This window comes from Hemibagrus wyckioides, linkage group LG08 (assembly GCF_019097595.1).
Source record: "Hemibagrus wyckioides isolate EC202008001 linkage group LG08, SWU_Hwy_1.0, whole genome shotgun sequence".
NCBI lineage: Eukaryota > Metazoa > Chordata > Actinopteri > Siluriformes > Bagridae > Hemibagrus > Hemibagrus wyckioides.
The window spans coordinates 28,911,876-28,926,875 of record NC_080717.1 but is presented as its reverse complement, the minus strand read 5'-3'; the positions used below and the strand labels follow the sequence as shown (position 1 = coordinate 28,926,875).

The 15,000-nt window shown below is 39.0% G+C and overlaps 2 protein-coding genes across 2 annotated transcripts in view; both read right to left on the bottom strand.

The window, feature by feature from the left end:
• ano10b (anoctamin 10b) overlaps nucleotides 1-7,751 on the bottom strand; it is a 17,824-nt gene extending 10,073 nt beyond the window's left edge. Inside the window, exons 1-8 of the mRNA XM_058396841.1 lie at nucleotides 7,603-7,751; nucleotides 6,910-7,110; nucleotides 6,763-6,831; nucleotides 4,837-5,058; nucleotides 3,134-3,307; nucleotides 2,610-2,750; nucleotides 1,817-1,936; nucleotides 68-715 (exon numbers count right to left, since the gene is read on the bottom strand). Of these exons, the coding sequence (XP_058252824.1) occupies nucleotides 68-715; nucleotides 1,817-1,936; nucleotides 2,610-2,750; nucleotides 3,134-3,307; nucleotides 4,837-5,038 (1,285 nt within the window). The 5' untranslated portion in view covers nucleotides 5,039-5,058; nucleotides 6,763-6,831; nucleotides 6,910-7,110; nucleotides 7,603-7,751. The remainder of the gene's footprint in view (nucleotides 1-67; nucleotides 716-1,816; nucleotides 1,937-2,609; nucleotides 2,751-3,133; nucleotides 3,308-4,836; nucleotides 5,059-6,762; nucleotides 6,832-6,909; nucleotides 7,111-7,602) is intronic.
• Nucleotides 7,752-12,462: 4,711 nt separating this feature from the next.
• fa2h (fatty acid 2-hydroxylase) overlaps nucleotides 12,463-15,000 on the bottom strand; it is a 40,022-nt gene continuing 37,484 nt past the window's right edge. Inside the window, exon 7 of the mRNA XM_058397150.1 lies at nucleotides 12,463-14,620. Coding sequence (XP_058253133.1) covers nucleotides 14,553-14,620 — 68 coding nt within the window. The 3' untranslated portion in view covers nucleotides 12,463-14,552. The remainder of the gene's footprint in view (nucleotides 14,621-15,000) is intronic.

The window sequence follows — 15,000 nt, the reverse complement described above, 5'->3', positions numbered from 1 at the left end:
GAGATCAATATCATTTAGACATTGTGTCTGAAAATACTAATAAAAGAATATAATCTATCTGCTTTACCCCACTCGGTGAGCTTCAGTGCAACCGTACGGTAGGCATTCCCCAGCATGTTGGTGTACACAATGTGGATGATGGAGGGCAGGTAGGACAACGTGGCCGTTAGAAAAGATCCAGAAGCCTTGTGAATTGAAGCCATGGTGCTTTCGCAGTAATAAAATCCCACCATGCCGAGGACAACGAATCCAAGGAAAAGTCCCACCACGGGCACAGAGACCAGGCCCACCCGCATCTGCCTCTGCGTTTCAGGGAAGAGTGGCTCCATTCTGCCTGTCACAGGATTGATTCCCACCTCACCCTGGAAACCAGGCCGCGGTTCCTGAAACTGCTCTGTTAGCGTCAGCGTGCCCCAACGGTACGACAGCGCAGCGCTTCGTCTCTTCCATAGCTCCATGAACACGGTCGACCACACCATGCTGAACAAGGCCTGCACCATGTACGCGCTCACAGACAACTGGCTATCATCGCCATCAGAGGAACCCGGACCAGGGGTTGAATTATCTGCTTTAGGTTCATCAGTGGGCGGAGCTCCAGGAAGGAAGAAGGTTATGAAGAGTCCCAGAACTGCTGGAGGTACCAGAGCCCACGTGTAAAAGTCTAAGAAGCTGAAGTAGAAAGCAATGGCGCCACCGAAGTAAGCATGAATGGAGTCTGTGGTGGAGATGAGAAAGGGTTTGAGCTAATAAACACAGACTTTTTCACTAGAGTGATATAACTGTGATTCAGTGAGTGATATAACTGTAGTAGGATAATTATCTCTGGGGATAAGATCTCTCTCAGATCCTTTAAGTATTCTAGGTTGCAAGGTGGGGCCTCCATGGGCTCTCAAAACTTATAGGACTTTAAGGACATTTACAGGACTTGAAGGATACTTTTGATAGATACTGACCACTGCAGACCGGGAACACCCCACAAGAGCTGCAGTTTTGGAGATGCTCTGATCCAGTGGTCTAGCCATCACAATTTGGCCCTTCATCAAACTCGCTCAAATCCTTACGCTTGTCCATTTTTCCTGCTTCTAACATCAACTTTGAGGACAAAATGTTGACTTGCTGCCTAATATATCCCACCCACTAACAGGGGCCATGATGAGGAGATACTCAGTCTCATTCACGTCACCTCTCAGTGGGCATAATGTTATGCCTGATCGTGTATATGTATAAGCAATTGTGAATACTTTAAGCAATACAAGGCAAATGTAACACGGTGCAAAAAAACCATCATGTAAGCTGTAAGATGGGTTTCATACAAAGAGACAAAAATAAAAATGTATGATAATATGTGGTATTAGAATTTTTATGGTTTTATAATGACATGATCAAATTTCTTCTATTAATGCGATGCATTAAAGTCCTTATAATATATTTGGTGTATTATCAAAAGAGTCTGAATTAGGAGAGAAAAGCAATTCTTTGAAAGCTGCTTCTCTTTTAGAACAAGAGCGTGTGTTTCTGCCTTTAGGCCCTGAGTGAGGATTTGCATGTGTTTGTTTGAATGTGTATGCATATGTGCACAAATGGGTGTGTATCCGCTGTGTAAGCACATGTCTATAGAACTCTGTGTGTGTGTGTGTGTGTTTTTATATTATTTGTCTGGATTAGAAGGATACCCACTCTGACTAGCAAGACATAACGTATAGTGAGGGGAAAAACATTAGGATTGTTAATGTATTTAAATAGATTTTACAGAGCATGTGTCCATAAACATGAACAAAAATAGAGACAAAATGTATACAAGAAAACGTGTGTGTACCTAAAGGCTGACCCCACAAGCTTTTCTGTAAGTACCACTCTTTGCCAAGAGCATGTAGCTTCTTCTCATCACACAGGGGGAAAACATCCTGGATCACTCCTGCTTTCTGCAGCTTCTGAACTACAGCACAGAGCGAGAGAGAGAGAGAGAGAGAGAGAGAGAGAGAGAGAGAGAGCGAGAGAGAGAGAGAAAATTGGGCATAGCATTACCATGTTAGCATCACTGTAGAGGAGGGGATTGAGCACAGCATGACTAAGCAGCTGATTCTTAGAGAGAGAGAGAGAGAGAGAGAGAGAGACTTAAGGTCATACACCCACACACCCTGCCTGTTTCCACTCTATATATAAACCAACACTGTGGATGGCACTTCAAAAAGAGAGACAAAGTGATACCTAATGCTCAATGTACTGTAATGCAATTCACAGTAACAGACTGAGACAGACAAAACACCTACTGGGAAACACAAAGTCCAGTGCTTCCATGCATGAAAGCCAGAATATTATTATTTTACTGCACCTATAATGTCTCTGTATTAATGGAATTTTATTCATATGAATTTAACCAAGATCCACATATTTCACAGTCATTGTAACTGATCAGCAGAAATAGGCATAGATACATAACTCTCTTTCTCTGAAATACACAGCCATTTTTGGCTTTTTTCCCCCAAGGTTGTATAGAAGGTGAAATTTAGTGCTAATTTATCCAGTATTTATATTTACTCTCTCTCTCTCTCTCTCTCTCTCTCTCTCTCTCTCAGCGTCCCCAAATTGAGCAAGATGCTATAACTCACATATGTTCTGTCTGGATTTAAGGATACCCTTGTCTCCAGGTATTCCAGGGATACGCTGGTCTTTTTTGGCTCGCATGGACTCCAGCTCATGTTGGACGATGTGTTGTCTCTCAGCCAGAGTCAGGAACTTCTGCATGTCATCTACACACAGAACACAGCTGCTAGATGAACAGCCTTGGAGCTATAAATACCAAGTAATGCAAACATAATAATATATCACAGCATTGTGTTAATTACTTTTTCCTGGAACTTTTAACCTTCCATAGTTTATAAAAGGCATTCCATATCAGCTATGAGATACAGCGCCGTTGTCTGGGTATAAATCAAGGTAATTACCCATAGTTCACTTCATTATTATTCATCCAAAATATCTCTCACCTTGCTCTTCCCTTTGCATTCTAATATCATTGCCTACATTCCCTTTCTGGTCATTGCTGCATCATGCATCAAGCAGCAAGTACATTTTTTTATTCATTTCAATCTATTACTTTTGTTCCCTTGACTATAACGGAACCATCACTCACTGATGTTATTAAAGTTGTCACGATCATGATAGGAAAACAAGACCATATTGCCCTCTTTGTCCGCTTTGCAGAGTCCCAGTTCTTCTGTGGCCCTGAGTAAGGTACAGCGAGGTGCCGAGACCACAATTCGACCCCAGCTGGCATCTTCACCGGGGTGTACGAGTAGGTGTGCTCCTAAAACACACAGCAGAAGATCAGGAGAAGGTTTCCATATATGAGTTAGCACTAAAAAAATTTACTATAAATTAAAACTATATTAATTGTAATCACAAAGTGAAATGTAAGACACCGTGCACTGCTACACCATGAAGTAATGCTTTCTTTTTTAAGAAAATCTACGTATATCTGAGTTTTCTATATACTCTGCAAAAGTCAGACCCCTGTTCAATATTTATTGTTGATTATTTGGTGGGAAACTAAGCAGTGTAGTACTTATTTCTGCAGATCAATATTAAAGTTTAATATTATAGTAATTAAATTATTTCATACTGATCAAATTTCATACTGTTTTTACTATAGACCTTCTGTTAAATAAACATGTCCATCATTATTACTTATTTATACACTGATCCTAATATTGTATTGCTCCCCCTTTTACTGCCAAAACAGCCCTGACCCATCGAGACACTAAGATGTTAGCAGCAGATCCTTTAAGCATTCTAAGTTGCGAGGTAAGTTGCAACCGACAGGACTTAAATGATACTTACAAGATGTAAAGGATACGTTTGATAGATACTGACCACTGCAGACCGGGAACACCCCACAAGAGCTGCAGTTTTGGAGATGCTCTGATCCAGTGGTCTAGCCATCACAATTTGGCCCTTCATCAAACTCGCTCAAATCCTTACGCTTGTCCATTTTTCCTGCTTCTAACATCAACTTTGAGGACAAAATGTTGACTTGCTGCCTAATATATCCCACCCACTAACAGGGGCCATGATGAGGAGATACTCAGTCTTATTCACTTCACCGGTCACTGCTCACAGTGTTATAGCTGATCGGTGTATATTTTCATCCATACCAGAAGTCTAAGGGCAGCTGTTAAATGTTGTCACTTAATGTTTAAATACGTCTATGTAACTAAAATCATCAAATTTACTTAGTTACGGTTGCATGGTATTCATGTACAATTAGGTTACAGTAAGAGGGTTAGTAATGGTGGTTTGGTGACAATTCATCCTGTTTTGAACAAAACAGCTTGTGTAAATCTTATAGACGTATAAATCTTTAGAAGAACACATACATCACAGTGGAATTCTTTTCTACGCATATCCCAGCTGAGGAAGTTGAGGTCAGAGCGCAAGGGCAGCTATGATACAGTGCCCCTGGAGCAGAGAGGGTTAAGGGCCTCGCTCAAACGGCCAGCAGTGGCAGCTTGGTGGTGCTGGGGCTTGAACCCCGTTCTTCTGATCAACAATCCAGAGCCTTAAATACTTGAGCTACCAGCTTGTCATTTTCAAAAAAAATGAAGGGTACAGCAGCCCACTGTACATCCCATAACATTAAATTCTGCTCATAAGCACCCAAACAAGTACTATTTAATTATTTAATGATGATGTGAAACTGATACAGATAACTGAAGCACAAGCATTTTTCAAGCACAGTTTTCCTCAGTGCACATATTCCTAAGTGCCACGACCATAGCCACACGTTATGTACTCCTAGTTTCGACTTGCATGGGTTGATCTTTAGTCTTCTCTCACCTCCTGCATTATTAGGTGCTGAGATCATGGCCATGATCCACTGCTTGGTGTTGGCCTCCACATTCTCGGCCAGTTGAATCAGAACCAGAGGCTCGACCTCAGAAGACACGCAACAAGGACAGCTAACCTTGGACCACGACTCAGGAGATATTGCCTCTGCCAAGCTGGAGACGCTGTCCTGCGGCTGCTTTGGAGAAGTCATCCTGACGTACCTGTAGAACACTGTATCAGATAGATAAAGAAATCAGACCGAAACCCTGATCAAAGCCCTGAGTCTTTCAGTCTATTTTCAGTACTGCAATTGAAGATGTAACTCAAGATGACTCAAGGATGAAATTAAATTGAAAATTTACATTTAGCAAATGCCCTTATCCGGAGCAACTTACAATTTATCTCACTTTTTTATACAACTGAGCATTTGAGGGTTAAGGGCCTTGCTCAGGGGCCCAGCAGGGGCAGCTTGGTGGACCTGGGATTCAAACTCACAACCTTCCAATCAGTAGTCCAACACCTGGACCACTAAGCTACCATATCCCTGCAAGTATTAATTAATATTGAAGACAACTGTGCACATTATTCCTGATTAATATGCTGATTGTCTCATTTTTTCCCTTATTTCCCTTATTCCTTATAATAAATGACTTTAAGGGAAAAATGATATTCATAATAGAAATTCTTGATGCCATGTATTTTGTTCCAAACACACTGTGTATTCTGTATTATCTGTAATTACTTGTAATAAACTGTTTAGTATAAAACATCTATCACAAAACCTCACTAAATAGCTAAACTCTTGTTAATACACTGATCAGGCATAACATTATGACCACCTGCCTAATATTGTGTTGGTCCTTCTTTTGCTGCCTAACATTATGACCACCTGCCTAATATTGTGTTGGTCCTTCTTTTGCTGCCTAACATTATGACCACCTGCCTAATATTGTGTTGGTCCTTCTTTTGCTGCCTAAACAGCCCTGACCTGTTGACGCATGGACTCCACTAGATCCCTGAAGGTATGCTGAGGTATCTGGCACCAAGATATTAGCAGCAGATCCTTTAAATCCTGTAAGTTGCAAGGTGGGGCCTCCATGGGCTTTCGCACATAATTATCTCTGGGGATAAGATCTCTCTCAGATCCTTTAAGTATTCTAGGTTGCAAGGTGGGGCCTCCATGGGCTCTCCAACTTACAGGACTTTAAGGACATTTACAGGATGTAAAGGATACTTTTGATAGATACTGACCACTGCAGGAACACCCCACAAGAGCTGCAGTTTTGGAGATGCTCTGATCCAGTGGTCTAGCCATCACAATTCGGCCCTTCATCAAACTCGCTCAAATCCTTACACTTGTCCATTTCTCCTGCTTCTAACACCCTTCCACTAACAGGTGCCATGATGAGGAGATCATCAGTGTTATTCATAATGTTATGCCTGATTGGTGTATATCATTATTGTTCTTTCATTATGTGTTCCAGTGCAAAACTACAACAACAAACGTGTCTCGGCTGATCGACTACAATTTGCTGAATTACTCTTATAATTATAAGTAATACAGAAGCAGTTGTATGATACTTGATCACCACTAACTGCTCAGCTGTGTTTGGACTGGATTCTGCCTCATTAGATGAACGGCTGGCAAAAATGCAGACTATGGTAAGACAAGTAGTGGCAGAAGATGTGTAAGAATGAGGGCTTGTATCAGATTAAATAATGGTTTAATTTTGTGTTGTCTTTCAGGTAAAAAAGTAGTAGAAGAAGCTGCATTCACATGCTCTACTTGCCCTGGGTCCGAATGTGTGGTCAGTGTTTATGTTAAACAAAACGAAACCACTTTCAACTTACACACACTTAAAACCAGGAAGAGCAACAGCAGAGTGAGAGAGAGAGAGAGAGAGAGAGAGAGAGAGAGAGAGAGAGAGTGTGTACCTGCTTTCACTTGACTCTCCTCTTGGATGTCTGGTCTTGTTTTGTTGAACTCCACCTCCCTGCTGTGTTCTGAAAACAAACATGAAAGCAGGTGAACTCGAACCCTCACCCCTCACTCCTCAGTCCTCCTGCACCCTAAACTTTTACCTCTCTCTCTCACACACAGAGAAAAGTGCAGTTTTCCCCTTAAAGCCGATCTTTTGCAGCAGCAGCAGCAGCAGGACTGTTGACAGCAGGAATGCAGCTCTACTTCTCCTCCCCTGCTCTAGGGTGGGACAGGAGCGCCTGCTTCAGCCTTCCTCTTCCTAATGTTTGACATCCTCTGGGTCCTACAGCCCTCCAATTTCCCTGTCAAAACACACACACACACACCTATTTATACAGTTTCTTCTGAATCTAAAACGTAGATATGAAGCTAAAACTAATTATGTATAACTAATTATATATAATTAACTATTTTCTTTACACGTTATATGCTATAAATACAACTTGCATATACTTCTCTATGCACTAGACATAGCCTTATAGATTGATGTACATATTTACATATTTATCTGTACTTGTTCATTTGCACAATTTCTACTATTTGCACTTCTGGTAAAATGTTAAACGGCATTTCGTTGCTATGTCCTATCTGTCTGTTTATCTATCTATCTATCTATCTATCTATCTATCTATCTATCTATCTATCTATCTATCTATCTATCTATCTGTCTGTCTATAACTAACTTTCTTTCTGGTTATTTGTTATACAGAGTATGTACCATCAGTTCTGATTTGTGTATATTATTATGGTACTATTATTGTAGAGTGTTTGTTAGCAGGAAAACACTTAAATACCTTTACGACTGGTGGTCAGTGTTTCTGCACAGCTTGGCATGGTTTGATCATCCATGTCCATCCTGCTCAGATACTACTAGAAGTCATGAGTTCATCTACAAAAGTTTTTTTTTTTCTTGGAGGCCTGCATCACTAGTGACCTGAAACAGACATTTTTTTTCAGTACCTCCATCAACACTAATCAGAATCTGCCTCCTGAGCTTTTTTAGGTTCATTTTGTTGATGTTGAAAAGCAGGATTGTCTATCCTTCTTCTATTTTCCATGTATTCTGTCATGCATGTTGGTTCAGTCACTGTAGAATCATAGTGCTGTGGTAATGCAGTAAACCCTGCTCTGCTCCTCTAGTCTTCTTCCTAAGAAAGGAAGTAATATTTGGTAGATTTGGTAAGGCAGTGATCATATATATATATATATATATATATATATATATATATATATAAATATTATTAGGTTTCTATGAAAGAATGGAATGATTATTACAATATTTAAATGTTAATGTTAATGTTAATATATTAAAGCATATTTAAAGTATTAGAGTTTTCAAATATAATGGTACGTTTAATGTAATTCTAATACTCATGTTATTAATTGGTTTTAACTTTTTTATAATACACACTGTTTCATGATATTAAGGCATGCTAAGTTGCGGGCAAAACAGTAGCACATGTAAAGCTCAATAATTGTTTCGAATTAACATAAAATAATATAACTAAATAATGGAAGTGAATTAAATATTCAGTACAAAGTAATAAATGTACTATATTTTACCATCTAATTCAACTTCTATAACAACATTCTGTCATAAGTATACACTGCATAGCACAGTACCAAACTAAAAACGTACTTAATACACCCATCAGCTATAACACTGTGAGCAGTGAGAGGTGAAGTGAATAAGACTGAGTATCTCCTCATCATGGCACCTGTTAGTGGGTGGGATATATTAGGCAGCAAGTCAACATTTTGTCCTCAAAGTTGATGTTAGAAGCAGGAAAAATGGACAAGCGTAAGGATTTGAGCGAGTTTGATGAAGGGCCAAATTGTGATGGCTAGACCACTGGATCAGAGCATCTCCAAAACTGCGGCTCTTGTGGGGTGTTCCCGGTCTGCAGTGGTCAGTATCTATCAAAAGCATCCTTTAAGTCCAGTAAATATCTCATGGAGGCCCCACCTAACAACGAACAGAACTTTAAGGATCTGTTGCTAACATCTTGGTGCCAGATACCACAGCACACCTTCAGGGATCTAGTGGAGTTCATGCCTTGATGGGTCAGGGTTGTTTTGGCAGCAAAAGAAGTAACAACACAATATTAAGCAGGTGGTCACAATGTTATGCCTGACTGGTGTATTTTAAGTGTTGCCATTTTCATAGGTGTAGTCCTTTTCATGACTTTCTTCAAAACAAACATAATGAGGCTTATGTCATATAGAAACATAGGTATTTTCAAAATACAGATAGTTTTTACCCTGTTAATTCTTTAGAAGAAAGTTTTCCACACCCTGAAAATACCCACATCACTGCACTGTCATCATATAACACAACATATCAGTGGAAAAAATGACTTTTCTCAAGATATGGCCCAAAAATATTTACTCTACAGTGCCACCATTAGACTGACTTGGCCCATCTCACGTGCCTGTGTAAGTATAATTCAAGTTCATATCAAGTTCATGACAAGGCCATATGACTTTTGGTTTTGGTTTGGTCTACAAAATAGGATTCCAGCACCTTCCATGCAACGACCTCCAGTAAACAACAAAACATTGGTGGAATGGTTCAGATCCAGTTGTCCTCAAACGTCTTCTAATGGATGACCTTTATCATATGATGAAACATGTCTGTTTTAATTGGAATGATGACTCTGATGTCACTGGTTTGATGAGAATGATAAGGATCATCATCCCCCCATCATCTTATTAAGAGATGTTTTGTTGTTCTTTCCATAGTCACCCGTACTGGCACTATTGTCAAGGACAGAGGAAAAAGTTATGGAAAAAATTAATTATTAACTGAAGCACTTTCACATGTCATAATTATTGGCACCCTAAATGCAATTTTATAACCTTATATTTTATATATTAATAATATGTTTATTTATATCAAATACTAGATTTGATGCATACTAGTTATTACATAATAGTTTTCTTTTTTTTAATCTTTTAATCTTTATAACAGTAATAAAATAGTTTGTAATCAATTTTTGAATGTCCACTAAAAAGCAATAATAGCTGTAGATTAATATAATCAGTAATATAATAGGTTACATTACTGCATTTTATTTTATTTAGATTGTATTACTGCTTTTTTTCTTTGCCAAATGACGCTAATGTGAAAGATACCTGCTGAGGTAAAGTGATTAATTAGCTAGCATAGACGGTTTGTTAGCTACAAGGTGAAGTTTAATAAAACAGACTACAGTTGTTTTTCTTAATTTTATTTTCGAAACCATTTCTTAAACAATATATTAAAAAAATTCTTAAGTATTTTACATACAACCTGGCTGCATCACCCCCTCTCCACACCGTTATTAAGTGTTCAGCCCTCTTCATATAGTCTTGTCGATTAAACCATTTGCGTGAGGAAAGAAAAGCGGTGGAAGTGTCCATTACTTCTTGAACATTTATTAGGTGAGAAAGGTAAATACATTACTTTATTTATTCTGTCAATTTTAGTGTATTTAATCATCGAATGTTAAAAGCAAAACACACGTTGTATCTTTGAACACCCCTGTGTTATAAAATGGCATGTTCCACTGCATCAACTGCATCAACTTCCGTTATTGGTACTCGCTTGTTAATGTGGATGGATTTATTACACATATAATTTGTGAGATTTGTGTAATAGGTGATTTGTGGGGAAAAAATAATGATGGAAGTGGAGGCACTTTTGAATAATTACTCGGATCTAGTAAAAAAAAAACAAGGTAACAGTTTGGTAATGAAGTGATATACTTAATTGTGTTATTGTAAGACTAACGTCGTCCCCTTGTGTGTGTGTGTGTGTGTGTGTGCGTGTGTGTGTGTGTGTGCGTGCGTGTGTGTGTGTGTGTTATCCAACTGTTAGGCCTCGAAATTAACAGCTGAAAATTTCAATCAATTAAACAACCAGTCAATCAAGCATGACGAAAAATACTGTAAAAAATAACCAAACAACATATTTTATGCTGAATTGAATAACTATTAAACTTAAACTTACAAAGCTTACAATGTTAAAGTCCTAGAATTCACGAGTGAAGGTTAAAACGCGTGCACAGTATCTCACAGTAGCTCAGATCTTTAAAAGTGAAGATAAATATTTTATTTAGCCAAATATATATTGGCTAAAGATGGAAAACCAGTGGGCGTGGCGAGTAGGCGGGGCCAGGCTCAATTATTACATGCATCTGCCATTTGTGTCCAATAAACTTTTATGGTCAGCTTTTTCTTAGGAATTCATTAAAAACCAGAAATTTAATGTTTGTTTGAAATTTAAAATGAAAATGTTTTGTTTTCCATGCAAACTGGATTTGATAAAGTTGACTGTGTAAAAGAGAAAAAAAAGGATCTGATTCATTCATGATCTCTGTCAAGTTCTAAATGAAAATGTAGATTTTCTGTAGCCTAATTGATCAAGACGACTAAATACTTTTCACTTGACCTAACAGTTAAATTCCTCCTGCTGCAGTATCCCTCATTAGCCTTTAGGTGGGGCTAGTGTACATGTTATGTCTGTTTGTATTCCGTATCCAGCATGACATTGTGTGCAGGATCCTTTATACCCAGGTCTGATTTGAAGTGAGGCTTAGATTTGTATCAGAACAGCCATTTACAGTTATTCAGGGTTTATTGTAGAATCCATTTTATATTATTTAAATTTATCAAAGCTTGATTACTACAATATATTTATTTTAGATATGTGTAAATCCACAATACTATATTGGCAAAAGTATTGGGACACCCCTCCAAATCACTGAGTTCAGGTGTTGTTTTTCAGGGGTTGGGCTCGGCCCCTTAGTTCCAGTGAAAGGAACTCTTAATGCTTCAGCTTCATACCAAGACATTTTGGACAATTTCATGCTCTTTGTGGGAACAGTTTGGGGATGACCCCTTCCTGTTCCAACATGACTGCACACCAGTGACCAAAGCAAGGTCCATAAAGACATGGATGAGTGAGTTTGGTGTGGAGGAACTTGACTGGCCTGCACAGAGTCCTGACCTCAACCCCATAGAACACCTTTGGGATGAATTAGAGTGGAGACTGTGAGCCAGACCTTCTCGTCCAACATCAGTGCCTGACCTCACAAATGGACTTCTAGAGGAACGGTCAGAAATTCCCATAAACACACTCCTAAACCTTGTGGAAAGCCTTCCCAGAAGACTTGAAGCTGTTATAGCTGCAAAGGGCGGGACAACTCCATATTACATTCATGTGCAGGTAAAGGTAGATATTCCAGGTTTGGTCTGGCTCACAGTCTCTGCTCTCATGGGACTCAGACATGTCCCATGTTTGATATGCAACATATATGTCTTATTTATAATCTTATTTATTCTGATGATAATAAAGAAATAAAAATGCAGATACTTACCAGTTGTGGATATCGATATCAGAAGGTGGTTGAGAAACAGTAAAATTAATGACTTGAGTGAAATATCATACTTGCAGCTACATGTAGAGTTAAGCTTTGTCACTGGACCCATAAAACCTGCTCAGGTCTTACCTTTCCCAATCCATGAATAATTCATTGCAGTGTGTAGAACTCACACACCTAAAATCATCTCTCAGCCTGTCTCAACTGATGTTGCTAAAATAAACAAACAAATCGTACAAACCAAAATCCTTCCACGGCTAAAAATGGAAAGAAGACGAAAAGTCATCTATATAATGTTCATCAGAAATATACACACATTTATTTACAAGTTCAGTTTGCATAGAAATTTGCAACATAAAAATAGAGAGTAGTAAACAGATTTTCATTTGTATTAGAGGCATCAATTTTTTAACTTTTTTTTTTAGCTTTTCATTTAAAGATTTGTTTCTCTGAATTAAACCTTCAAACTTTGTTTACAGGTAAACACATGTAAATAGATTTACTGTTATTACTTTACTCAAACCGGTGGCACCCACCCGTTGTGGGACGCCCACAGTGTGACCTATTTCATCAGAGACGGGAAGGTGCCATGGCTCGACTTCTTAATAATCAACATTCATGCTTCCAGAAACTGTTACCACAATTCGAGCTGTACAGCCCAATCAAACGTCCCTAAACTCAGCTCCACATTTTCCCACCTCTTGACACCCCACTGACTTTATTACATGATTTGAGTGTAGGAAAGAAACAGGGATGTAGGGAATGCCCTTTATCTCACATTGGGGACATTTTAATACACAGATTCAACATTTCCTCTGTAGTTTTTTTCTTTTTTGGCCATCATGTCAACAAGGACAGACCGGGAAGACGGTAGCCTTACAAAACATTTCATCATGTTACCACCACTGACAGATGGTACTTGTGCAGTAGCTAAAGGACACAAGCGAGGCCACAGTCTCCTTTTGACCTGAATAGAGAGTTCCTGGAATCCAGACAGGCGTGTAGTGACTTCACACCAGCAGAAAAAATAAAAATAAAAACAAGAGGCTAATACATGCAAAGAAACACAAAGACACAGGACACGTTTGCTAATTGGGACAGAACGTGAGACAGTGTGAGAGTGACACCACTGGACAGGATGGAGATCGATACAAGCGTGAACCAATGAGAGATCAGCCTGAGAATGTGGGTGGGGCCTCCTAGTTCACAGCCTGGTCAGACACCAATGATCGTCAACCCAGAAGAGGGATTGCCTTGGTCACGTCTGCCTCATCTAAACCCCCTGCCAGGCAACCCCCAAGCTGAAGGAGATCCCCAAACACACGGCTTCACACCTCTCGATGGTTCAAATTCGGCAACCACGACAACACACCCGCTTTTCCTGATCAGGAATTAAGCCCATTGTTTTTCAAGTGCCACTGTTGTTCTTGCATCGCTATGGAAGCGTCACAGCTTAATGTCTCTGAATATGTTTTTGTAATAATAGGTTAGATGAGGAGTCAATAGCTATGGCTCCTCCCGGGATAGGGTATTGTTCTGTTAGGAGATCACTTGGCATATCTTTTTTTTAACAAAACAAAACACAATGATGGTACAAAATGAAGCGACACTGTCCACTAGCAGGCCGGCTTCCACAGAACGAATCCCCAGGGCTAAAACGCAAGAACAGGACAGGATGTGAAAAAAACTGATTCTGAGTATCATTTACAGATGGGGATCAGCAAAAACAAGGCAGGAATTGGAAGGGAAAACACAAACAGAGGGAAAAAGTGCAGTGAGGGAAATTTCCTATATAACAGCAGCAACACTGGCAAGTCTCCGTAAGCATGGTGGGATTTAGAGGACGTTCCTGAGTATTTCCTCTCTGGCAGTCACTTGGAAGGCCATTGAGGGTCCTATTGCTTTACTGTCTCGTCCATTCAGATCCACGCTACGGCTAAAAACCATTCATACACTCGCTCACTCGCTCGATCACTCTCTCCTCTCCTCACATTCACACACCTTCTTACACTTAACTTAAGTCTTTCTACCGATATCTACACAATATGGCGGTTAAAAGTGGCCCTGAACCTCTTAGTGCTTCTATAAAAACAGTTTTAATCCAAAATTATTAAAATTAGATTCTTTTTTATATTATATGGCTGTACATGCATATATCCCGACATGTCTGGGTTCTGCCCCATTTTAAATGATGATAGTGATGACAATGAGGCTGATGCTGGCGAAGATGACAATGATGATGATGATGACGATGAGCAGCTTGGATAATTTTTTTTGTAGGCAAAGCAGCAGAGCATGAGCTCTGAGAAAAGCAACAGTTGGTGGGGGTTCGAGAGGAGGGGCGGCCTTGCATAGGGAACTCGTGACAACCGAGGGTGAGTTTAAAATGTCTGCTCGGGAATGACCGTGTTAAAGGGATAGTCCCAGAACGTGGTGGTGATGCCAAAACCTATAGGCAGAAAGAAAACAAACAAACATCCGATCAGAGTGCTGTGGTTCAATTCCTTTCTATATGATCCTCAGAGGTCAACAAAAGAAGCGTAACTTAAAAAAATTAAATTAAATTAAATTAAATTAAATTAAATTAAATTAAATTAAATTAAATTAAATTAAATTAAATTAAATTAAATTAAATTAAATTAAGAGGTTGAATTTTCAGAAACAGGCCATTTAGTGTCTTCAATTTCACAGATGTTCATTATCAGAGAATAATACCATAAAAAAATCAAACTGTGTGTGTCGCAAAAAATCCCAAATTATTCAAAATGATATATATTTTATTATATATATAAATTCTATATATAATTCTTTATTTTTAGAAATAAACTG